This window comes from Physella acuta, unplaced genomic scaffold (genome assembly GCF_028476545.2).
Source record: "Physella acuta isolate Inbredline_101_S28 unplaced genomic scaffold, ASM2847654v3 ptg000306l, whole genome shotgun sequence".
NCBI classification, from domain to species: Eukaryota; Metazoa; Mollusca; class Gastropoda; family Physidae; genus Physella; species Physella acuta.
Window position 1 is genome coordinate 565,994 of NW_026731825.1, and position 25,595 is coordinate 591,588.

The 25,595-nt window shown below is 34.5% G+C and overlaps 1 protein-coding gene across 1 annotated transcript in view; it reads right to left on the reverse strand.

Annotated features, from left to right (window-relative positions):
• Positions 1 to 1,541: 1,541 nt before the first annotated feature.
• LOC131939979 (angiopoietin-2-like) overlaps positions 1,542 to 25,595 on the reverse strand; it is a 71,203-nt gene continuing 47,149 nt past the window's right edge. Inside the window, exons 3-5 of the mRNA XM_059298505.1 lie at positions 5,671 to 5,787; positions 5,169 to 5,288; positions 1,542 to 3,024 (exon numbers count right to left, since the gene is read on the reverse strand). Coding sequence (XP_059154488.1) covers positions 2,650 to 3,024; positions 5,169 to 5,288; positions 5,671 to 5,787 — 612 coding nt within the window. The 3' untranslated portion in view covers positions 1,542 to 2,649. The remainder of the gene's footprint in view (positions 3,025 to 5,168; positions 5,289 to 5,670; positions 5,788 to 25,595) is intronic.

The following is a 25,595-nucleotide window of genomic DNA, read 5'->3' on the forward strand; positions in this document are numbered from 1 at the left end:
TAGACGCAGTCATATCCCCTTTAATATCACACCTACTTGAAAACAGTTTAGTATAGGTCTAAATAATAAAGGATTTTTCTTTAATCAAAATGTTTTCTCCGTTTAATCGTGTGTGTAGTAAAAAAAATTGAAAATTAAAAGTTCAATTTCCTTTAGTGGAATCTTGAAGATATCATTTGATAATAATTAAAACTTACTTGGTCTCTTTTTTTTAGGATAGATATCTTAGTTCCTAGCAATTTATTTACTAAAACATCGATACCATTAGCTTTTAAGTGTCTGAATAGTTCAGATCTAATGCTTTCATTATCAAATTCCTCATTGATTTTATGTGTGCTTCATATTGTACTTGCTCTTTTTTTCCAGCTTTTTCATACTTTTGTTTTAAATCTCAGCAAAGGTTTGGGCTTAATTTTTTATATTCTCATGTGTAAGGATTAATAAATTCATTTTTAAATCCATCTTAGATTAGTTAGAAAAACACTGGATATCCAGCGGTACATTTTCTACTCGAGCGCTCAACTTCTAGAACAGGTAAACTCGAAAGATCTAGACCAGGAATCTATCGCCTTGAGTGGTTTACATTTAGGCTGTGCCACAAATATTTCTCCAGTAGCCTCCCCTTGTCTGTACGTTTGACGCCGTATAGAACCTTCGTATCCCATTTTACCCAGTCACGCTCCCCCTACCGTGACAGCCTGCAAATGTCTTTAATGGCAGCAATACTCTGGGAACACACACATACAAATGTCTTTGATGGCAGCAATACTCTGGGAACACACACATACAAATGTCTTTGATGGCAGCAATACTCTGGGAACACGCACATACACACGTCTTCAGATTGCAAGCTAATCTCTCAATTCTAACACACGAACATTACAGTTTGAAGCTCATTATTCACCATCTAACATGTTAACGGGAATTCAGAAAAGTAATAAAGCGCGATGCTAAAATCAACTTTTAGCTAGGACCAGAGATAAAAAAATAATGCTAATACTCGAACTAATACCAAAAATAACATTACGGTAAAATCTTGTCAGCAGTGGTCTGGTGTCGGAAGGTCTGACCTGTATTGAAAACATTCACGTTAGAGGAACTGACAAGCTTACTACTGAAAACATTCACGTTAGAGGAACTGACAAGCTTACAGGATTTACAGACCACATCAGCAGTTGTATCTTGCATGACAAAATCCTGATAGAAATGGAAACATTAACTTAATAAAGTTATTGATTTATCCTAGGATCACAAATTAATATCAGTACAATTATATAGAGTTCACACGTTTCTGTAATCTCGACATGAGTAGGAAAAACTTGGTCATTGTGTACGTTCCATAACGTAAGTAAAGTACCATCGTAGCTGTGTGGACTCATTTACGCACTACAATTAGCCTTGGTCCTCATTGCCTTCATCACATTAAAAAATAACGACAGTTATTATATGTTTAATAATTCAGAAGATTTTAGTATGTGTTCAAACAACAAACCAAAAAAAAAAACAAAAAATATGAAATAACACATTAACCATAAGTTGTATAAACGGATGTATTTGTAAATATATAAACCAAATATATAAACCAAACAATTCCTTAAACTACACAAAGGAAGGCTTGATATAAAAATTAAGTGCACGTTATAATAAAGATGTATATAAATGCATATAATTGCTTTCCGTTAATTGTGTCCATGTAAACATACTAAACAAATACAATTATAAAATTAGGTAATTGGAAATTTCTCTAGCCTATGGTATGGAACACAAACGACACTAAATTGTTAACGGGAGATAACAATTAAAATTACTCACTTAATTTGTGAGAACATGGTTATATACCTTGAAAACGATAATAAAAGAATATTCCAATTTCAGTAATACAAACATATTCAGAATTAAATTTTTATTTTGTACAAATATGTACTTATATGTGATACTAGAGATTTCTTAATAAACAAACATGCTAGATATGAGATACACTAGATAAAATATTAACTACTTAAACAAAGGATTTACTTAAATAATCTAATTTTATTCTACTGTATGACCGCCTAATTTTCACATTTATAATACAAAGCTTTACAGATCCCAAACTAACAGTTACTATCTACTTTATGTGATTTTGGATGGCATTTATACATCTTTCGAAAAACTATGCGAAAAAACGTTATTGAAAAAAAGTGCACAAAAATTACACACGTTATTGGAGTTGAACTTCACACGATCCGAGTGAATGTCTAATTAAAGATATAGTGGTAGATGACAACTACACTACTAGTTATGAATATGCAAGAAATAAATGACACCATCATAGTCGGTTTTTTTTCTGTTTTAATGGCTAACACACACACAGTCAATCTATGAGGAATTTCAATTCCAGATGAGTGTATGCATGGCTTTATTACATCATAATAGCCAAACAAAATCTGTTGTGGTTTTAAAAATCAATTTTTAAAATAAAATGTTTGGTTTAATGTTCGTTAATTTTAAACTCATTATGTAGACTCTCCATAAAGAAAATATTGCCTTAGTTAAATGTTTACATCTATTTATTTTAATATATGATACGTTGTTTATGTTTCTGAAGATTATATAAATAATTTGATAACGGTATATCCATTTTTTACCATAGCATTGTTTTCGGGTTGTTTACATTTGACGAAGTTTCATCTCAACAAAGTCTAGAGAGTCAGTCCTGGCTGTAATGCTAGCCCAATGAATTCCTTTAATAACAACACGACTCGCCCATTCACCGTTGACGTTAACATCGTGACAACCCTCATACCACCAACCACCTCTCCTGTCTACAGCACAGTTGCCATCTGACCACTCATCGTTATCAGAGTCAATGGTTGTAAACTTCATGCCGTTGTGATATTTAAACGAGTCTTCAACATTCCCATCACTGAATGACGTAAAGTTCATCTTATACTTTGCTGCTTCATTTTCTACCTTAAAACCTCTGTACACGGCGTAGTAGTCTGTACCTTTATACTTCATGTCAAATCTGAGTTCATTATAACCCTGTGATAGACAAAAAATTAGAAATATTTAGATATTGCATTGTGCTTGAAATATTGTAAGTATTGATCCCTTTATACTATATGATAAGTATACATATTGATTAAAAACGTAACGAAAATCTATAAACAATATACAATTTTCCAAAACACATTATTACAATAAAACACACGTTGCTTGAAACTTTCTATGTAAAAAGAAAATATTGAGTAAACTTATTTTGATAGTTCCTGTATCTATCCCATCATTAAAACAAAAGACGACTGTTGAGAAAGGAAATATTACATTATCTATTGCCTGCTAGCATTGCAAATTAAAAATATATTCTCTTACAAGAAATACAATTTATATTCAATTTACGTATGGCTTTTCTAGAACTCCCTCCTTTTCATTAATCTCCTTACTTTGCCTGCCGTTGTAACACGCTCGCAGTTAGTAAACCCATCTTCCCTTACAATATATATAACTTATGTACTTTTCCTTCTTTTGATAAGCTCAATAGCCCTAATTCTAAATCTTACAACGTATCTTATTTGTATCTCTATATGTATGTTGTGTAATGGAGTTAATATAATAAAGGTGAGGGCAGGCGGGAGGGTGTGGAATAGAACTGTTGATAAAACCGGTAGAGGAAGAAATGACCGGCGGAAAATATCCTGCTGACTGCATTACACTATTCTTTAATGTTCGTTACATAACCACGATCTTTATAATATAAGCTGTGTTACCCTTTCTAAAAATATCTTACTAATCTGTATATCGTTTATCTAATAAACACTTCTGAAATCAACGGATCAAGACACTTAGCTTTTTTCCCTATAAAAATAAAAACACGCTTTGTTAATTTATTCATCTATTAACATACTGCATGTGCAGTAAATGCACCTTCGTCATATTAATTGAAGATGTATAGTATTTGTTTCGTTAGTTAGCTATTGTTTTCTAAAATTTAAAAAACTCAACGAAATACATTACTATGCATTCGCCATTAAAATAGCATGTTACTTAATCTAGGTCCATTTAAATGTATTTTAAATAGTCAATGCCATGACTGATGATTAAAATGTGCATTTCAGTGACATGTGTACACCAGACGCACAGTCCAATCGATATGAAGATTAAATAAAATTATCAAACTGAATGTATTAGTAACTGTAAACAATTGTATGCTATATTAATAGCAGAAATTTCAAGACTTTGCATTCACTACGTATCTCCACATTTGCAGCTTATATTATCCATCCATCTATTTATCCCCTTTTTCAACAGCCCATTAACAGTTTTAGCCAGATTCAATACATTCTTCCGCTCACATGTGTCATATATCTTCATCGTCCAATTCTTGAATTTTATTTATTTATTTTACCTACACCTCAGCAATGCATCTAGGTCAAGCTGTAGCCTACATTTTTGTAGCTATTCAGAGCGTGTCTAAAAGACCATCGTATTTTTTTTTCTCGATCAGTATACAACCTCTACGGCGGCTTAATACTAAACTCGTTTACAACCTCGAATGTATAAGGTTTACGGTTGGGTAATATATATGTAACTCTTAGCTTCCGAGTTTCTTGATCACAACACCTTAGTACTAATTTTAAAGTAAATACTTCGTTAATTTAAAAAATCAAGTTGAAACAGCTATGATCAAATTGAAATTTTAATGATGAAAAGACCCCATGTTTTTGTGAAAGTAAAAGTAAAGTTTCCCTTTCAAATCTGACGATATTATTTCTGTGACCTCGGCATTTGAAGAGATAGTGTGGTCAGCACTATGCCCAGCCGCCTATACTTTCCCTATCATTAGGTACCCATCAGAGTTGTTCGGACTCAGGGACGGTCTACTAACTTTAACCCGGATTCGAACTCGAGACTTTCGGGTTAGCAGTCCAGCTCTCTACCGCTAGAACACTCCGTCCCCATGTTGTTGTGAAACCGTTATATTATAAGTAAACTAACAAGCTAGTGTATACAAGTATCGAATAAAGTGACTTTTTAACAATTAGAATTAAAGTGAAAACATCTACATAGTGCAGTGCGTGTATGGTACAATCACTTTAACACAGTCCCCTTAAACACATTAATAAGTATTACTTCGTTATTTTTTTTTGGTACACAATTCAGTTTTTAAGCAGACATTATTTCCTTACCAAATCTGTCAATTTTGAAATTACACTATTTCCGATCCAAAAGTCTCCAGATGTTGAACCAAATCCGTTTTTATAATCGTTCCAAGTTCTTGTAAAGTTCACATCACCTTTGATACGTCTCTGTAAGAAGTAATGACAATGCTAAAATAAAGTTTTAAGCAATTTCATTTAATTGATTCTAAAGAATATTTATGTTAATATAAATGAAAATATTTAAGAAATAAAAAAAGTTTATGTATAAAATAACGGCAGTGGTAAACATACGTAAGTTGATTTGATTTATAAGTAAATCCCAAATTGTATACATACATCACAAACATATTTTTATCCGAGAACAATCTTCAAAATAAATTCACTCTCAACATTAACGTTGTCTATCATTTTATATTATACAGGTGTTTTCAATGGTATAAATACAACAAAACTGTTAGAAAAAAAATGTAGGAAAAAAGCTATATTGGTAAATGTCTAAGAATGTTTTAAATGACAAAAAAAAAACAACCTGTATAATAATCCATCCTCCACCGTCAGTCTTGTTATCACACAATGTTCTGTTAACATCTACTCCAGTAAACGTCATGTCCACTAAAATACGATCGTTCATTTTGGTACATTTTAACTGGAGAAAAAAGTAGCATATTTGTATTTATTATTAGTTCAAACGAAATTAATTGAAAACAAATATGTTTATTCAAAGCACTAGATACCGACACAACCACGAAGAATATATACATACACATGCATATGTGTATACATACATACATATAGATATGTTTGTGCGTGTTTATGTATGATTAAGTATAAATATATTCACAGAAATATATGTAAGTATGTAAGTATGTGTTAAAAATGTTTGCCAAAGATAGTCAATTTAATATCTCGTTTATTTTACTAAACATTGTCGAGACAAGGAACTACTTTATGAACATGTGCGCTCCTGGCACAGCTTCAGCTTTCGAGAAAAGTGGTGATGTTACGTATTTTAAAGACATTCTACTAAATCCAACTTTTATAAACAGTTATTGATTTTGCAATCTTTTTTTTAAAAAAATCACCAGCTAACATTTGTCAGAATATTATCTGAATACATAAAAAAATATAAAAATTTAATAACAAACATTTTAGTTTTTCTACATTTGACGCATTGTATTGTTGTAAGTCTAATGCGAAAACATGCCATGCCTGCGTAAAATACTTTAAATTTAAACTTCTTGGGAGCATTGTCATATGTAATGGCTGAACTGGAAAAAACCAAATTGGGAGTAAGCGGAGTAAGATGATAAACACATTCTATTAAACTTACGTGTTCACTTCCGTTGAGAACAGGGTCACCATGTAACCTACTGACTAGGACACTAATTAGATCTGATTTAGTAATCATGTTTTGAATAGTGCTGTTCATCTCTTCCATACTGGCGTGTATATCGATGTCAGTATTGTTTAGTAGTGATACAGCTGTTTTTAAATCACTCAGTGTCTCTGACTGTGTCTCTGACAGAAATTTGTTTGTTTCACCCAGTTGTTGAATGCTTATATTTTGACGTTGTTCCAATATCGCTGTGCTATTTTGAATCATTTCTTTAGTCAAAGTTAGTAAAACGTTTTTGTAATCTTGCAAGATTTTTGTTAGAGTTTCACTTTCATTTGATTTTTGAGACAACCTCTGAACATCGAAAGACACATTAACCACACTGTAGTTCAGTTTCTCCAGTTGCTTTTGTAAAACACTGTATAGACTTGTTACATTTTGTACCGACCTAATTTGCATTTGAAGTTTTGTATTATTTGCTTCTATCTGTTGATTTGATTTTAGTAAGTTTTCAGTTAAGTTGTATTTCAAATGCGTGAGCTCTTGATTTGTGTTATTTAAGGTGTTCAATCTGTTAACAACGTTGTTCATTTGATTTTCAAGTCTCTGAATTGTAGATCCTTGGGCAGATAACAAGCTATTTAATCTACTTTCCATCGCATTGGTAAGGTTAACTAAGGTTTCATCATTCTTCTCCTTAGTTAATTCTGTTTTATGATAACTAAGGTTAGAATTTTTGTCATCTGTTAAAAACTGTAAATTCATCTTCAAGTCAGCACTGTTTAACGGATCAGAATATTTAAATGTTTTTAGAAACTCAGACATTCTATCAATTGTTTTATCAAACTCTGGAGTTTTAGCCTCTAAGGACATCAACATCAGCGGCTTACGATTTTCTTGGACAACAGGTTTGGTTTTATTTTCTTTCTTCTCAATGAGACCCCTTCTGTTTGTGTAATACACATCACATCCAAACACTGTACTAAAACAATCAGAAGGTTTTGTAAATGACACAGTCAGCTCTCCGGATACCTTTGAAAACTTCCCATCAACTTTTGATCCAGCTACTTTATAATCTCGAACTCTTGAATCTGATTCTGATACAGACGCCAACATAATCTTTCCCTCTAATTCACTGATCCTATAGACTGACATGTTGACAAGAGCTGAGATTTCATTATCTTCTCTTGTGCTCTCCACACACTGTAAGTTGGGACAGAATAAATCTCTACCCTCCATATAGTATTCTCTTTTCAATGAAATGTCAAGTCCTGAAAATATATAAGTATTTTATAAAAACTTGTAAGCATAAAATATGGTTAAGTTGGCTTTAAATTGAGAAACAATAAGCAGTAAATTCCATCCCATTATAATCATGTTTACGTGTTTGTTTGAAAAGGGTTTTTTTCACCGTTAAGTTATTTTTACTTTCTCGTATATACGAAGTATAGAGAAAGTCTTGTAATCGTGCAAAAAAAATCGAGATTTTACAAATCTCGACGTTTTACACCTCACTGATACGGAAAAATATAATTTTGCAATCTTGTCCGTATGTCTGTGTGTCTGTCTGTCTGTGTGTGTGTGTCCGTGTGTAAACACGATAACTTAAGTACCGTTACAGCTAGGTTGATGAAATTTCATATATAAGTAATCGTAGATCCGTATCAACTTTTGAGCGATTTCCTATAACTGGAAGTGGTACTTTTCCTAGTTTGAATTTTCAAAAGCCTATAACTTGAGTACTATTTCAGATAGATAAATGAATTTTCACATGTAAGTAAAAGATCTAATTCTCTACCTTTTTTTTTAAATTTTGAGTACTTTCCGTTGACCGGAAGTAGTAATTTACGCTACTTCCGATTTCTCAAAAAACAAATGTAAATAATTTTTAGAGTACTAATAATATTGCGCAGTATTATGCACTTTTTTATTTGGCGTTCACTTGGTGTGCAATTAATTTGTCTACGAGATTTTATTCTATTTTTAAAACTTTAAGTATTTAAAATGGATTAAAAATCATGTCTATAGCCCGAGTTCCCATCCCCTGTTATTTGATATAAGAATATTCGAGAAAGTTTAGGGGAGATCACTCCTGGTTTATTTTATATAAGTATAAGTTTTAAAAAAAACATGTATCCCATTGTAAAGGCATGTATCTTGTTTTAATTCCAATAGACAAAAGATCGATGACACATATATGTTCTACACTGCTTCTCAGCACTGTGAGACAGCTCAACATTTCTGTCAGCTTGAGACAAAAAATATTTCTGGCAACATAAAACGAGTCTGCCTATATTGTAACGTTTAAACGGTCACATCACGTACTTCATCTTTACATCTCTGGAGCATCTTATAAATTATTACAACTTCAATATATACACACATTATACGTGTAATCTATCTATCTATCTATATATATAATTCTCTTCTGGGAGCCGTTAGAAAACAAGCTGCAAGCGCGCCTTACAGACCCCTCTCTTCCTCTCTACCGCTACCACCCCCACCCTCTCACATGGTCTGGTGAGCTGTGGTTCACGCTGTTTACATTTTACAATCATAGAGACGGGTTTGGTGACGCCTATTAGAGGCAGATACTTTAGTTTGAAACGATTTTAAACTTAGAGGAGGTAACTAAGAGGAGGCTGCTTTCACGTGGGGGGGGGGAAGGGGGGTTTAGTGTTTTTAAGCAAATATTTTCAGTGGCAGCATTGGTACTGTCGAATTCACAAATTATAAATTACTGAAAAGTAGAAAAAAAAAACTAAATAGCGGCGTATGATACGCAGCGCGGTCGGCTCGTATATATAATTCTCTTCTGCGAGCCGTTAGAAAACAAGCTGCAAGCGCGCTCCATACCATCCCCACCCCTACATGATCTTAGTGAGCTGTGGTTCACGCTATGTTTACCTTCGTGGAGTTGGGTTTCGTGACGGTTATTAGGGGAAGATAATTTAGTTTGAAATGATTTTTAAACGTGGGGGGGGGGGGAGGAAGGAAGGAAGGAAGGAAGGAAGGAAGGGGAAGGAAGGGGGGGGGGGGTTATGGTCCTTAACGAGCTACTTATAGTGTTTTAAATAAATATTTTCAGTGTCAGCGTTGGTACTGTCGAATTCACAAATTATGAATTACTGAAAAGTAGAAAAAACAACAACTAAATAGTGGCGTATGTTATGCCGCGGGCCGGCTCGTATATATATAATTCTCTTCTGGGAGACGCTAGAAAACAAGCTGTAAATGCGCTCCCTACCATCCCCACCCCTACATGGTCTTAGTGAGCTGTGGTTCACGTTATGTTTACCTTCGTGGAGTTTGGTTTAGTGACGGCTATTAGGGGCAGATAAATTAGTTTGAGACGATTTTAAACGTTGGGGGGGGGGGGAGAAAGGGGGGGGGGGTATGGTCCTTAACGAGCTACTTATAGTGTTTTAAAGAAATATTTTCAGTGTCAGCGTATGTTATGCCGCGGGCCGGCTCGTACTTTATAATACTGACATGTTAACAATATACTAAGGATGTTCCGTTATCAAACGCAGTTTATGCTATTACGTTGCAGGTATTATAATATGCTGATCGATTGTAAAAGGTCCATTAATTATATAATATATTTGATCAATCGTGTACTTATAGCTCTTCGATGCAGTAATTTTAAGGGAATTCTTTTTTTTTTCGTTAGTTTTACTGTAAAAGCACAACCATTAACCGTTTTTCGATCCTAACGGTCAATAGTGCAGTAGAGTTAACCTATTTCAATGACATCAGTCAATGAAGTGAGAGCGTTTTCAGCAATATGCTCTTCCTCGCTTTATGAATGTAAGTAAACCGTGTGTAAAATTTCCAAAATAAAGTTTAAACGCTGCATTTAATAACATCTTAGATAGTCTTAAAATATTGTGAGGCTGGTCATCTGCAACATGGTATGTTGATAAAATATGATATGTTGATAAAATATGGTATGTTGATAAAATATGGTATGTTGATAAAATATGGTATGTTGATGAAATATGGTATGTTGATAAAATATGGTATGTTGATAAAATATGATATGTTGATAAAATATGGTATGTTGATAAAATATGGTATGTTGATAAAATATGGTATGTTGATAAAATATGGTATGTTGATAAAAACCGCTCAACGGAGTAGAGCTCTCACGAGTAAATAAACAACAGTGTTTGTTGAAAGGCACATAAGCTGTTATGATACTCAGATATAATTGAGCAACGTATCAAAGAAATGCATAGTCTTACACGGAATTAAAGTGTAGAGTTTCGTATAAAAAAAGATAAAGTTAAGAATGAGACTGGTTGACTATTGTCGCTAGCGTTGTTCCATCTTGCCATAGATTGGATCATGAGAATTGCAACAGAGTAAAAAAGAAAGTATATACCACGGACTCACTGATAACAATTTGGTGACAAAGACTTTGTAGAATATCTCGTCTTATCACATCCAAGCAATAATAATTACAATATGAAAAAAAGCAACCAAAATATCTACAACTCTAAAGGCAAGTTTATAGGGAGAAAAACAGAATCGTTTGGAAAAAAAGAAAAAAATCTCTCCTATATGACTGAAAGATAAAAATATCTAAAACATAAAATCTGCCACGACCAAGGCAGGACAAACAATAAAAATATAGCTCGAAGAGGTGCAGACAAAAAAAGCCAGAATTGGAAAGGCAAGAGAAGCTTTTAGCCATATGAAAACGTCTTGAGATAGAGAAAACTGACTGTCAAGTTAAAACTAAAATGATCAAGCCTAAACGTTTGCATAGAGCAATAACTTGGATAACTAAAATAAAAATACAATGCATGCATGCATGAACAAAATATTTGATGTATACTCGCCTGAAGAACAGATTTAAAAGAAGCTTGATGAAAACCATCATCAAAGAAGAACACTAGAGTTACACAATACAGAAACTGATTCAAAAGGAGGTGTAAATTATTTATTATTATTCCAAAGGAGTGAATACTCTTTAAACAAATATTTGGCATCAACTATCAGGACCTAGAAGGAACCCATTGTGGAAAAAAATCCGCATAGATTTAATTGGAGACAGGATTTAGAGAAGAATATATAGAAGATAAACCAACATCAAGGAAATGTAGAGGAAAAGGCTAACTATTCTGTTGCAAAGCCCTAAATATGTCGATATTTCTAACAACCACCTACCTCCCAATTTTCAGTGCCGCCAGACTCTGCAATGCGGGGGGGGGGGGCACACCATTTAGGAATGAACTGTGTTATAGTTACATTTATAGTTTAGCATTTAAAAACAATAGCGCGCTAGACGGCTCGGCGTAGTGTAGACCAAACTATTCCTCCATATGCCGAAATTACAGTATTCTCCACACAATATAACTTGGCACAAAATAAATATTTTGCCACTGTGTAGTGTTCTCTCTCTAATGACATGTCAAGCCCTGAATAGATGTTTGTATGTTATAGTATATTACATTAAGGTGCAAGTCAATGGCAATTTTAGATGTAACAAACTATTAAAGAATAACAGAACATTATATACATCAAGTATTGTGCGATAGGCAAGAAAAACATATTTACTACTTTACCATTGATCCGAGCTAATTTTGCAATGATCATCAAGCTCAGAAGAAAGATCATTTTGACCTTTTTATAACAAAAATAACTTCGAGTTAAATAAAAGAAAGTATTCCGCTATGCTTGCTGCAATTTATTACACAAGCAAAGATGAAGCAGTCATTGCCGTTTAAATAGTTTGAGTGTAGAGGATGTGACCTCATTGCGGATGGTGAAGCAGGACTTAACCGTTTCGTGGAAATGTATCGCGAAGGGTTTCAGGACACATCCTCTTTTGAGAATGAGCAATATTCACATAAGTGTAACATCCAAAATATTTTACACTCGACCACAAGTATGGCAGAACAAATTAATTAACTAACAATCACATTTTACGTACTGTAACGCAAAAATAAATCAAATGTCATAACATTTATAATATGTATAATATGCAAATGGTCTAACAGTATAATTAGGTAAAGGGTGTTTATTATGTTATTTAATGTTAAGTTTGTATTGGCAGTATACTGTACTAATTGAGTGTATTTGTCGTTTTTTATTTCCTTAATAAAATATGCTTAGTCTAATCTGCAGAAAATTTTGGGGACATGTATTACTGGCAAAAGAGAGGTTAGTATTAGAGTACTTGAAGTTTAGTATAATTTAATTTAATAAAGTATCATGTACTACTATTCATCATAATTTTTTTCCCGTTCTTGGCACTAGGTAATACTTTCTAGTATAAGTTGAAGAAAGATTCATTCTTAGAGATACATAACACTTGGAATGCATTTTCATCAACATACAAAAAATAGACATGACAAACAAATACATATAGGCATACACCTCACGTGATGTTTTAAAGAATATGTTTTTATATTAGTTTGAAATATACATTTGTACTTGCCGTTACATTTGGATTAAAATTAAAAGAAAATAATATCGATGAGTTCAAGATGTATTATATGTTTTAAACACTATTGCTTATTACCAAGTAGGCGTATTATTTAAGATAACATAATGCATACGGTCAGATCAGGCTCAATGGCTACAGGACATTACTTTCCCCCGAATATTACCCCCTAGGACATTCTGCCCCCCCCCCCCCTCCCGTATTTACCCCCGGAGAAATTACCCCCATGTCAATTACCACCCTGTTAATTCCACCCCACCCCCTACCGGGGAATTACCCCTACCCCATCTAGTTAGAATCCTACCTAGAAGTAAATAACTATAAACTATCTTATTCCTAAACTTTAAGAAAAAGACCAAACCAAAGCATCTGCCGAAGCCTAAAACGTAACACAAAACCAAAATCAACCCTAGCCATAGCCCTATCCGTATCTCTAAACCTAGCCTTAGCCCTAGCCCTAGCCCTAGCCCTATTCCATATCTCTAGCCCTAGCCCTAGCCCTAGCCCTAGCCCTAGCCCTAGCCCTAGCCCTAGCCCTAGCCCTAGCCCTAGCCCTAGCCCTAGCCCTAGCCCTAGCCCTAGCCCTAGCCCTAGCCCTAGCCCTAGCCCTAGCCCTATCTCTAAACCTAGCCCTAGCCCTAGCCCTAGCCCTATTCCATATCTCTAGCCCTAGCCCTAGCCCTAGCCCTAGCCCTAGCCCTAGCCCTAGCCCTAGCCCTAGCCCTAGCCCTAGCCCTAGCCCTAGCCCTAGCCCTAGCCCTAGCCCTAGCCCTAGCCCTAGCCCTAGCCCTAGCCCTAGCCCTAGCCCTAGCCCTAGCCCTAGCCCTAGCCCTAGCCCTAGCCCTAGCCCTAGCCCTAGCCCTAGCCCTAGCCCTAGCCCTAGCCCTAGCCCTATCTCTAAACCTAGCCCTAGCCCTAGCCCTAGCCCTATTCCATATCTCTAGCCCTAGCCCTAGCCCTAGCCCTAGCCCTAGCCCTAGCCCTAGCCCTAGCCCTAGCCCTAGCCCTAGCCCTAGCCCTAGCCCTAGCCCTAGCCCTAGCCCTAGCCCTAGCCCTAGCCCTAGCCCTAGCCCTAGCCCTAGCCCTAGCCCTAGCCCTAGCCCTAGCCCTAGCCCTAGCCCTAGCCCTAGCCCTAGCCCTAGCCCTAGCCCTAGCCCTAGCCCTAGCCCTAGCCCTAGCCCTAGCCCTAGCCCTAGCCCTAGCCCTAGCCCTACCCCTACCCCTACCCCTAGCCCTAGCCCTAGCCTCAGCCCTACCCCTAGCCCTAGCCTCAGCCCTACCCCTAGCCGTAACCCTAACCTTCTCAGGGGGTAATGTCGGAGGGGAATGTCCGGGGAGTAATTGATGTTTAACATCTTTAAGTTGAAGCAATGTTTTAGTTTAAAGACATACATTTATTTTTATTTTTACAGAAATAACCTGGTGTCAATCTTGTGTTATTTTCAATTTAAAAGAATATTAATAGGGTTTTAGATTAGAAATTGTGTAAGAATACTGATAGGATTTTTAAAAATAGTGTGTATATATATATATATATATATATATATATATATATATATATATATATATATATATATATATATGAATGTGCACAAGTGATTATTCGGAATATTGTATTTTCATATAAGTGTATGTTTGTACTAGTGTATGCTTGTCTTGTGGGGCGCCATGATTTTCTTTTACTTTCACGTGTTTCATTTTTTGTCATAATGCGCACGCAGTTTGCGATCGCTTATAGTAGAGTGATCGCTTGCATTATTGTGATGTATAGCATTTATTTTCTACTTTTTAATTCAATCAGAAAACGTGGGATTTTAAAAACAAAAATTAAATGATAATAATTTTTTATTTAAATCTAGAATCCTAACTTGTTTTTACGGGCTTAAGTATTAGGCATTCACACACAAAAAATAATTTGAAAGTAGACAATACATGTTAAGCTTAATTTTGAAACATTCAACTGTTATTGTCGTATGAATTTTTTAAACAAGATGGTTAACTAAAATACTGATAAAACCTATAGAATTGTTTTAAATTACATACACACATACACACATACACACATACACACATACACACATACACACATACACGCATACACGCATACACACATACACACATACACACATACACACATACACACATACACACATACACACATACACACATACACACATACACACATACACACATACACACATACACACATACACACATACACACATACACACATACACACATACACACATACACACATACACACATACACACATACACACATACACACATGCACACATACACACATACACACATACACACATACACACATACATACATACACACATACACACATACACACATACACACATACACACATGCACACATACACAAATAAATTTGCAAAACTATGTTTGTCCGACTAGGGTAGTAAAACGTCAAGATTCGTGAAAATATCGATTTCGATTTTTTGCACGATTACAATACTTCCTCTATACTTCGTATAAGTGGAAATAAAAGCAAACAATTGTTACCTAAAAAAATACACAGATAATTAAAACTAAATATCTCCATCACATTTGCGTTGCAGTTATATACAAATGTACTTACCACAGGTGAACATGATATTTACAAACAACAGAGCCGTCAATAAAATAGAAGACATTGTAGAGTTGTGTAGTTCTGTATCACACGAACTGGAGACTTCTCTAAACCGCTGCTTCTGTTTTCTTGTGAGGAAATCGCCGTCTATTTATACCACAAAGTTTCGTTAAAGACAAAGAAAAGTCGTTTACACTTGTTTATAAAAACGTGTGGGAATCGCTTACTCCGAATTTCCACAAAAAATATGCTGAATCGTAAATATAGTTAGCGGATCTCAAATCAAATAAAATGGCTACATATTTAAAGCACGTCTTTTATTTTATAAAAGAAATTTCTAGGTTGTTACAGGTAATTTGTAGGTTAGATTAGAATAGGTTAGAATAGTCTAGAACGTACAGGAGAGGCGTGTAAGAGTTGAATAAACCTTGTTGTGTAGTTACCCCCATTTATTATGTATTGCTATACCCAGGTCTAATGCAAGTATAAAAGCTGAAATTAACGATTGTGAGAAGCTTTTTGTTAGTAGCGGCTAGGGACGAGGGTTTGTGGTGTAATGATAAACATGACAAGTGAAAAATGTTTGAACAGGCCCTGAATAATGTTTGGAGCTAAATGAAAGGACGACCGTATTGTATGGTATTGTTGTAGTATTATTTAAAACATTTAGACATTGCCGTGTTGTATGTATGTAAGTCAATTAGCTCATTATAAACGTAGACACTAAGAAGAATCATTGCGACAAGGGAGATTTAAAAAAAAGAAAATTAAAGTATAACTACCTATAAGGCAGAAGGTTTTACCTCTAAAAATGTATCTTACCTAAAAAAAAACCATGACACACAAAGAAGTAGTTTTAAGATGAGTTAGTAACCTGGGGTAGGTCATAATACCACAATACAACCGATGTAAATAAAAAGTTAACCAGTGACATTTTGAGAACCACTGGACTTGAATACACCGAGATATTTTTTTTTAAAGAAATCTGCCTGCGTGTGAGAACTCAGCTTCACACAATTATCACGTGATATGCAACGAGTAAAAACAAAAAAGCATTAAGATAAGAGCTCAGCTGTCTACATTATATCACCAAAGTGTTGGCCTTGAGATTTACATAACAGACATACGAGTGTGAACATGTCAAGACAATCCCTGACCCTACAGTAAGAATTTGTGTCAAAATATTTTTTTTTAAATCTTCCCCAATAACAAAAGTGGTTCTCAAAATCTATTTAAAAAATATAGAATATGAAAATATAACAAGAAAATGTGTTAGTGTCACTTAGACTAAGAGATTACGTTGATTTTATGTAGTTATTTCAAACAGTTGTGTCTATATCCAAACGAAAAAAAAAAACGGGAGTGATCTCCCCTAAATTTTCTCGAATATTCTTTTATAAAACTATTGGATGTAAGCACATAACGATATAGAAAGGATTTTTAATTCATTTATAATTACTTAACCTTTTTAAAATAGAATAGAATCTCGTAGAAAAAAGAATTGCACACCAAGTGAGCAAAAATGAGCATGTGTACAAAAGTGCGGAATATTATTAGTACTTTATAAATGTATATGCGTTTATTTTTAGAAATCGGAAATAACGTAAATTACCACTTCAGCTCAACGGAAATTACTCAAAATTTGACAGAAGGCTTAGTATTAGATATATTCTACTTAAAACTGAAATTTCGTCTATCTATATGAAATAGTACTCAGGTTATAAGCATATTAAAAATTGGAAGTAGAATAAGTTCCTTTTCCGGTTATCGGAAATCGTGGAAAAGTTGAAACAGAACTACAAATTTGATACAATACTTATGTATGAAATTTCATCAAACTATATGTAATGGTACTCAAATTATCGTGTTGACATACACACATACATACGGACAGAATTGCATAGTCCAGTTTTTCCTACTTTTATTACGCATAAAACGCCAACATTTTGATATATCTGGAATCATAATTTTTGCCCGATTTAAATACGTCCTCTATACTTTGGATGTGATGCAGGACTGAGGTGTAAAACGGTGAAAACTGTCAAAATTTCTAGTTATTTTTGTGCACGATCACAATACTTTCTCTATACGCATTCTACAAAGATGCAAATAAAAATAAAAAAATAAAAAATAAAATTTTTATAGTTGTTCATGCCTACTGAATTCATTATGATACTAATCATTCATAGTTTGATATTTAGAAAAAATAAATACTTTTTTTACCCGAAGATATTAGAAATAACCCAACAAATTTCAGTAAACCTTCACTTGGTGTTCGATGTTGATACTGAAACAATCTTACAAACACACAATATTAATTGTTTAAATATATATTCGGTTTTATTAACATTTTATTAAACGCACGAATGAGATACAATTAACTAAAGGGCTATAATTGTAGTTTGGATTTGCAAAAGTAAAATAAACATTTTCATCTTCTCTATGTGTTGCATTAGTAATTGTTGTCTTATGAATTATACAGTTATAACGAAATCTCACATGAAAAAAGCTGAGCAACATATATTTTGTGTAGGATGTTATTCTTTCTCATATTTTTTATATAATTTAATTTTGTTTAAAAACTATCCCAGATGCTAGTCATAATACTCCTCACCATAAATAATATACTGATATAATGGCCCACCCCACATATCAGAAAAATTATCACATGACTCACCAGAAAATCTTGGGTGAAGGTCACCCCCACATCTTAGAATCTGGTCACATTATTCAACTTCACATTTCATTTGCTGGTCACATGACTAGCCCCTAGGTTACAATTCAAATTACATGACTCACGTCCAGATTCTGATTGTGTTAAATAATTGCACTATTACATTTGCCAGATATTTTTTAACAATTAAATTTAGATTAATCTTGATGGCACGATTACTTTATGTTAGCAGTTTTACCGTATTTTTAAAGTTCTCATGACTGAAACCATCTGCCCTACTTGATGCGGGGTGAAACAAAAAGTAAGTTATATAATTTTGTTTACCTGCTCACACGCTAAAAAACTAACATCTCAAGGACAAGCTATGAGTGTAGAACGTAGATCCCCACATTCTTATCTTGATGCACGTGTTGTTTTGCTCGGTTCATGTAAGACGATACCAGTGGGAAACGTTATTTTCGCGCGCTGGTGCTGCCAACAATTTTCTACATACAAAATGTTGGCGTTTTTTTTAACTAATGTCTTGGCACAAGGGTTCTAAATTTGTTTTCGATTAATTCTAATTTAGAAAATAATATTAATGTATAGAATATTTGCATATTTTGAATTGTATTTTCATCATAATAGTGTTTGTAGCTATGCAAAGACAGCACATAGTAAATGTTTATTTTATTCGATACATTTTTGTTTGATATCGTTTGATGTGTTTTTAGTTTGAACGTGTGTATTCTCTCCAGTTTTATTTAGAGGCCATTGTTTTTTTTTTCATATGTGTCATCTTTAGTGAACATCTGCAGATAAACTCCTAATATAATGAATCACACATAGTTGGCAGCATATCGCAAAATATTGTTATAAAACTCATTTTATCGATTATAATTATATGTGGGTGGCTTTTTTCACGCAGTCTAACTTTTTGGTCGATTAACCATTGTGATCTGTTGTGGTTAAACATGCCATTATACAATTAACAAATTGTATAATTCAATGAACCTTCTCCATTATAATTTTTTACATCAATGCAAATATGAGGATATTGACGTAAAACATGCTTTCTATAGTAGAACACCATTGCCTAAATACATTCAAAGATTGTCGCTGTCTGCGTAAAAGGTGAAAATGTGATGGGTAGCGGAGTAGAATATTTTAACAATAGAATAACTGTTGCTGCTGTAGAAATATGTTTTAAAAATGTTTTCATATGTATACATGTATATAGTTTTAAATATGCAAAGCCTTGATTTAGTTTTGTAAGTTCTCACCCTCCACTCTAGCCACTCCGGCTGTTTAACTGGGGGTTACAACAGTTATTTGTACTGATAGGAGGTAAGGGATTGGATGCATGCCAGGGATTCACAGAAAGTGAGATGAAAGAATATAGAACCCTGAAAATAATCCAGTTGGAATATCAGTGAGTTATTTTCAGCTAATATAACTAGCTTTTCGAGGGAGGGGGGTAATGTTATTATGTGTGTTTAATCAGGGTATGTTGGTGCAAATGAAAGTTGGTGTGAAAGAGATAATGAACGAATGATATGATGACGCAGAGGATAGGTAGTTACGTTTTGAGTAGAAACTGGTTGCTGTGTATTATGTTTGTTAGTTCTGTCTTGATCGTCTTAGAGTAAAGATGCTTATGATCCGTGTGATTCAACTGAGCGATTTCGTAAAACGTCTATATGGATGATAATTGCAAGCATAATCGATGATCCAGAAAATGAATCAAGATCGGAAGAAAAACCTATATGCATCTTGTCAATTTAATTGTCAAATGTACAGTTGAGATGTGTAATGGCATAATGACTTTATTAAACACCCCGAAATGTTTTCAATAAAAAAAATCGCTGCTACTAACACTCCCACCACTACCACCCCTGAACAACCTAGCTACGCCACTGACATCAAATTCTCTTGGTAATCATTGTATGGCTTTGCAAAACACCAGACCAAATTTGATATACATCTACAACCAGGCTATTATATCAAACGTTTATACTTTTAGATAATTATATTGTGTAGAACAGTTATCACATATCCTATCCTCTACATCTGCCCGAAAGTTGTTGGGGCACCATGATTGCTTATGCCCCAATGCCTTGCCGTCCGTCTGGTGCCCTCAGAGAGTTTTCAAAAGACGATCCGGTCCCGTCCCTAATGTCATCATGCAATTTTCTCCTTTTTTTACGCTCGCTATCTATTACTCCCCCCCCCCCCCACCGGGAAAGGGGAACAAAGGAAAACTGGTATGTGGAACCTTTGGAGGGGAATATTATTTGGGCATGAAAACATTACATCACTTCTGCTATCGTTAGGTTGAGCTCCCTCATATTAAGAGAGTGAAACAGCAATTACAGCTGTTCCAATGACTAAATATTTTCACCTAAATTGTGACCATTGTTATTAGTCTGGTTCGTTGTAATTTTAATATCATGTGCTGATGAATTTACAGCATGATTAAATTAGTATAGTTAATTGATTTGAATACTTCAGTTATTGTAATTCTGAAAACTTAAAAATAAAATGTAAATTTTTCCATAAATTTCTTTTCAATTATATTATAAAATAATATACGTAATATATAAGTCAAGTTCATAATTTAATATCTATAAATACTACTTCACACCCCCAAAAGTCAGCTGTTAGCAAAATATAATCATAAACATTTGCATCTGTGTTTCTCGCTAGTGTCCAATAGATATGACGTTTGTTCAACAATCTACATGGGGCCATTCATTGCTAGCGTCTCACTTATAGGATGCTTGTTGTACACTTGATATAAAAGAGTAGATAGGCCTACTCAATATTGTTACTCTTAAATGTGTATTACATAGAAATATTGTACTGCTACAAGTTTCGAATGTATTTATCACTTAAAATGCTAATATTTAAGAAGATACGCAATGTCTGTGCGCGTTTTAATTTTTCCGCCATTTTGACAAGTCTACGAAAACCGGCAGAATAACTTTTTTTTTAAAATTAGATTTTTTCACAAAACACATGCAAATTCAATAGTCTAACCATTTCCAAATACAATGAAACATAAATCGGGGTTTAAATAAATTTTAATATCTTTAGCAATTGTTTAAAAGGATCTCATAAGTGGGCCGCTAGCAGGATATGGCTAAAATGAGTGATAAAACAATTTTTTTCCTACTTTATAAATATAACCTATAGAATATTATGAACATATGAAGGGAGGCTACAATTAAAATTATCCAAATATTCGGAGAATATAACGATTATATACCTTGACAAGGATTACAACACTACATCCCTACTTTAGTTAAAAAATTAAAATAGTAATATAAAACAAACATTTTGTTTTCGTTTTATAATGAATTTTTACTTTTTTATAATTTCACAAAGGGGATTTACTAAATATGCGAGTATTCGAGGAATGAATTACATTACATTATTCTACAGAAGTATTGTATTGCGTGTGATTTTGAATGTATTATAAATCCTAAAAATTGTTATGACACACTCTAAATATCTCCTCCTCTCCCCCATTTATGCTATCCCAGGTAACGGATACACGCCTAAACCTGGAGTCCAGTGGTAACCGGGACCTGACCTCGGACTGCGGTCAAAGAGGCGGAGCCTGAGTCAAGTGACCTGCAAGGTCAGGACGCTACAGTCCAGTCACTTTACCTTCTCCCATCTACGGAGTTCCATGCTACATTTGGTGTGATAGCGCTTATGAAAATATAAACAAACATGATTATGTTACAGCACCGTATAGAGAAAAGGACTGTTTGACTGTATGTGAAGGTAATTGAAAACTTACTTTAAGTAATTATAGGCCTACTGGTATATGTTAACCACTATTTTATTATGCAAATTTTATAAATAAATGGATTAAGCTTAAGGATGTTTTAAAAAAAAATGTGATTATGTATAATATTATTTGGTAAATACATTTTGACATAATTGTAACACTATATGTGTCTGAATGAATGTGTTAAAGCGGATGCTAATAAGTTTGTAAATTGTATTTTACAGCCGGTCAACTTGGGGCTAGAAGATGAGATGTTACAGAGGTTTAACAAGTTTGAACACGTCGACCTGACCACCAGTCGCTCAACAAATACCAAACAAATCTAGTAGTGTTTTGTTATGTCACGATAGCATTTACTTTCCTATGTTTCTGTACTGTCTGTAAGCTGTAATGTACTAAACTATTATAGTTTAAAGTCGTCTTCAACATTCCCACGAATAAATGACGTGAAGCACATCTAATACTTTGCTGCTTCCTTTTCTACGATAAAACCTCTATAACTGGGCAGCAATGCTGATCGAACTAATCCGTCATATGTCAATGTCACTGATACAGGTGGACGCTACGTAATCTGCCTCAGTGTTTTGAAAATGTATTTTACTTTTAATATTTTGCTATTAGCTAATGTCTATAAAAGTGATTAAATTAACTAATGTGACAAATTCACGAGCAGTGATGTTGTTTTGTGAATACTTTGAAATGCTCTAATACAGTTTTCTTAAATGTGAAAAGTGATTGTAACAGTTTTATTACACGCTTTGGTAGGCTCATAAATTTATCATTAACGAATACGTCAGATGTTAGCAAACTACTTTATAACGTTAGCCACATTTGACTCTTTATCACTCATGATATTTTTTAAATATATGTTTAATTACGTACATTATTTCATTATGTGAATCATCTTTCACATACTTTAGAACGCTACCACACAGAGTATATGCATGAAAATACAGATGCCCGTCCGACGTTCTTGACCTATTTTAAGTACGTGCATGCGGGGAACACTAAAACCTCTTTCAAAAGTTGAATTCACCTTCTAATGCGAGAGAAACGTGTAAACAACTCATGGACAAAAAAGTTATGGTTCGGGTTGTTCAGTAAGTTTGATGTAAAAATAATTTAAACCCTAGAAATGAGATTTCTATTCAGACTCCGATGTACCTCATACATAGATCATACAACCAATAAATAAGTCCGAGAGCGATGAGGTATGTGATTAATGCCTTTTAGAGTGTGCCTATTATTGTCAAACAAGAACAGGAACATAAAATGGACATGTCACCACCAAAAGCCTATCAAAACAAAAATACATGGCTATGTGCCAGGGGGGAAAATAATGGACTTCTCTGTTACAAAACTATTCATGGCACCAGGGGACAGAGAGAGTAGACAGACCATTATGAGAAAATCAAGTGTTTTGCCACGACACCAGTTTGTTGTTAAGGGATGATGGATATATTCCTTTAAAACTACACCATTGGGGAACTTCGTTTTCACACGAAACAAATAAAAAGACAACGTCTGTCTGAGGTTCTCAGATTTATTTTTATAAAATTATTAATCGTGAATCAAATTTAAAGTATAAAATATTTTAAAAGTCACGAATTTATTTTCATAACTTCTTCTGCAGCATGTGTTTATGACGGTACCCTGTCAAAACGACCTGGGACAAATCGGCCCCGTCAAAACGGCCCCGTTAATATGACCCCGTCAAATCGACTCCCGACAAACCGACCCCGTCAAAATAGCCCCGTCAAAAGGGCCCCGACTTATTGGCTCCCGACAAATGGGCTGCCGTCATATTGGCTACCGACAAATGGGCTCCCGACATATTGCCTCCCGGCAATTGGGCTCCCGACATATTGGCTTTTGACAAAATGACTCCCGACATATTGGCTCCAGACCAATGAATGGCATGACCACTATTGGCATAAAAGTAATCATTTGTCCTACATCCACTACCACTATAAACTCTTTTAAATGACCGAATGAAATTGTTTTTCATGAGCCAACATTAATTCACAAACAAATCGAGCCCTTAACAGCTAAATTCCACCAATTCTAAAGTTTTGATAATATTTAATTTACAACAGAAAAGATCTGTTGCTTAAAACCGAGCACAGAAGTGTAAATGTATTATATACATGATGTTTACATGATAACAGCATCTTGTTTTGATAATCTACAAGCATACTGCAGTTAGGAAGGTACAGCCTGGACCCTTCTCCCCACACACTGAGTTGGAACAGCCTAGAACCGACTCAATTATGGATGTCATAGATAGATGACCCTTAAATTAAAACATACTATATTTTATAATAGTTAAACTAATATAAAAATAAGGCCTGCCGAACAAGAGATGCATACGCTGTATTACATAAGAGTGTTGGATAAGCTAACACTAAAAAATATTGATGAAGGGGTCCCACTGGCAGGTGTCATATTCAATGAGACCGCTTTGCCGGGAGACGTAGTCTCTACAGAAACAGTATTGTCAGTGCAGTGGCGTAGCTAGGATTTTTGGGCCCCTATGCAAAAATTATCAGTGGGCCCTTCGTCAGCCGTTAGGCCAGCTAGGTCGGGTGTCACCCGGTGCGGCACTTCGTATTGTCACCCCCTCCCAGAATTCAAAGCATATATATATATATATATATATATATATATATATATATATATATATATATATATATATATATATATATATATATATACATATATGTGTGTGTGTGTGTGTGTGTGCGTGTGTGTGTCAGCCTACAAAGGCCTAAAATTTATATATATATATACCACATACTGGTACACGTACGTGTTTAAGCTTTAATCACTGCAGACTTAATAGTAACGATGTTTATCTACAGTCTGTTTATAATACAGTTGGATGTAGCATTGTTTTCTTTATAGTTTACGTTGTGGTGTTACCCCCCCCCCCCCCTCCCCCTCTTGATATAATTTTCGATTTGTACTTAGAAGACTATTTAACTTTAACTAATGGATCTGGAAAAACGGCTTTTCATTCTATAAATTTTGCAATTTTTTGCCTTTGGTGTCACCCCCCCCCCCCCCTAAATGGTGTCACCCGTTATGGTCCGCACCCCCCGCCCCGCCTTCGCTACGCCTCTGCGTTAGGCTACAGAGGAGTTAAACGAAGAGATAAACTTCTACTTACGATGGATATTTTTTAATATATAAATATTCTGAAGGCAACATTTTGTATTTTATATGTCCTGATTATGTATTTATACTATATTATTATGTTTGCCTACTACTGCTAAAAAGTTTATTTATAGGCTGATTCTCTCAATGTCTTGCACGACAAAGTGATATCGCCTGTAGTGTTATTATAACGATTGGACTCTGTTTGACCCACAACCACTGAATCCCACTGCCGAAACGGTGGGGGAGGGGGGGGGGATTTTCGGAACTTTTAACCTTTTTCTTTTTTAAAATTATTTATATGTAACAAATATTAAAATTCCATTGTAAAAGTTTTAATTTTTTATGAGGGAAAAGGGCCCCTATGTGCCTTGGGCCCCTATGCCTTGCTTACGCTAGCTTTACGGTAGCTACGCCACTGAGTCAGAGGTCCTTTTGTCTGGAGCCAAATTGACAGG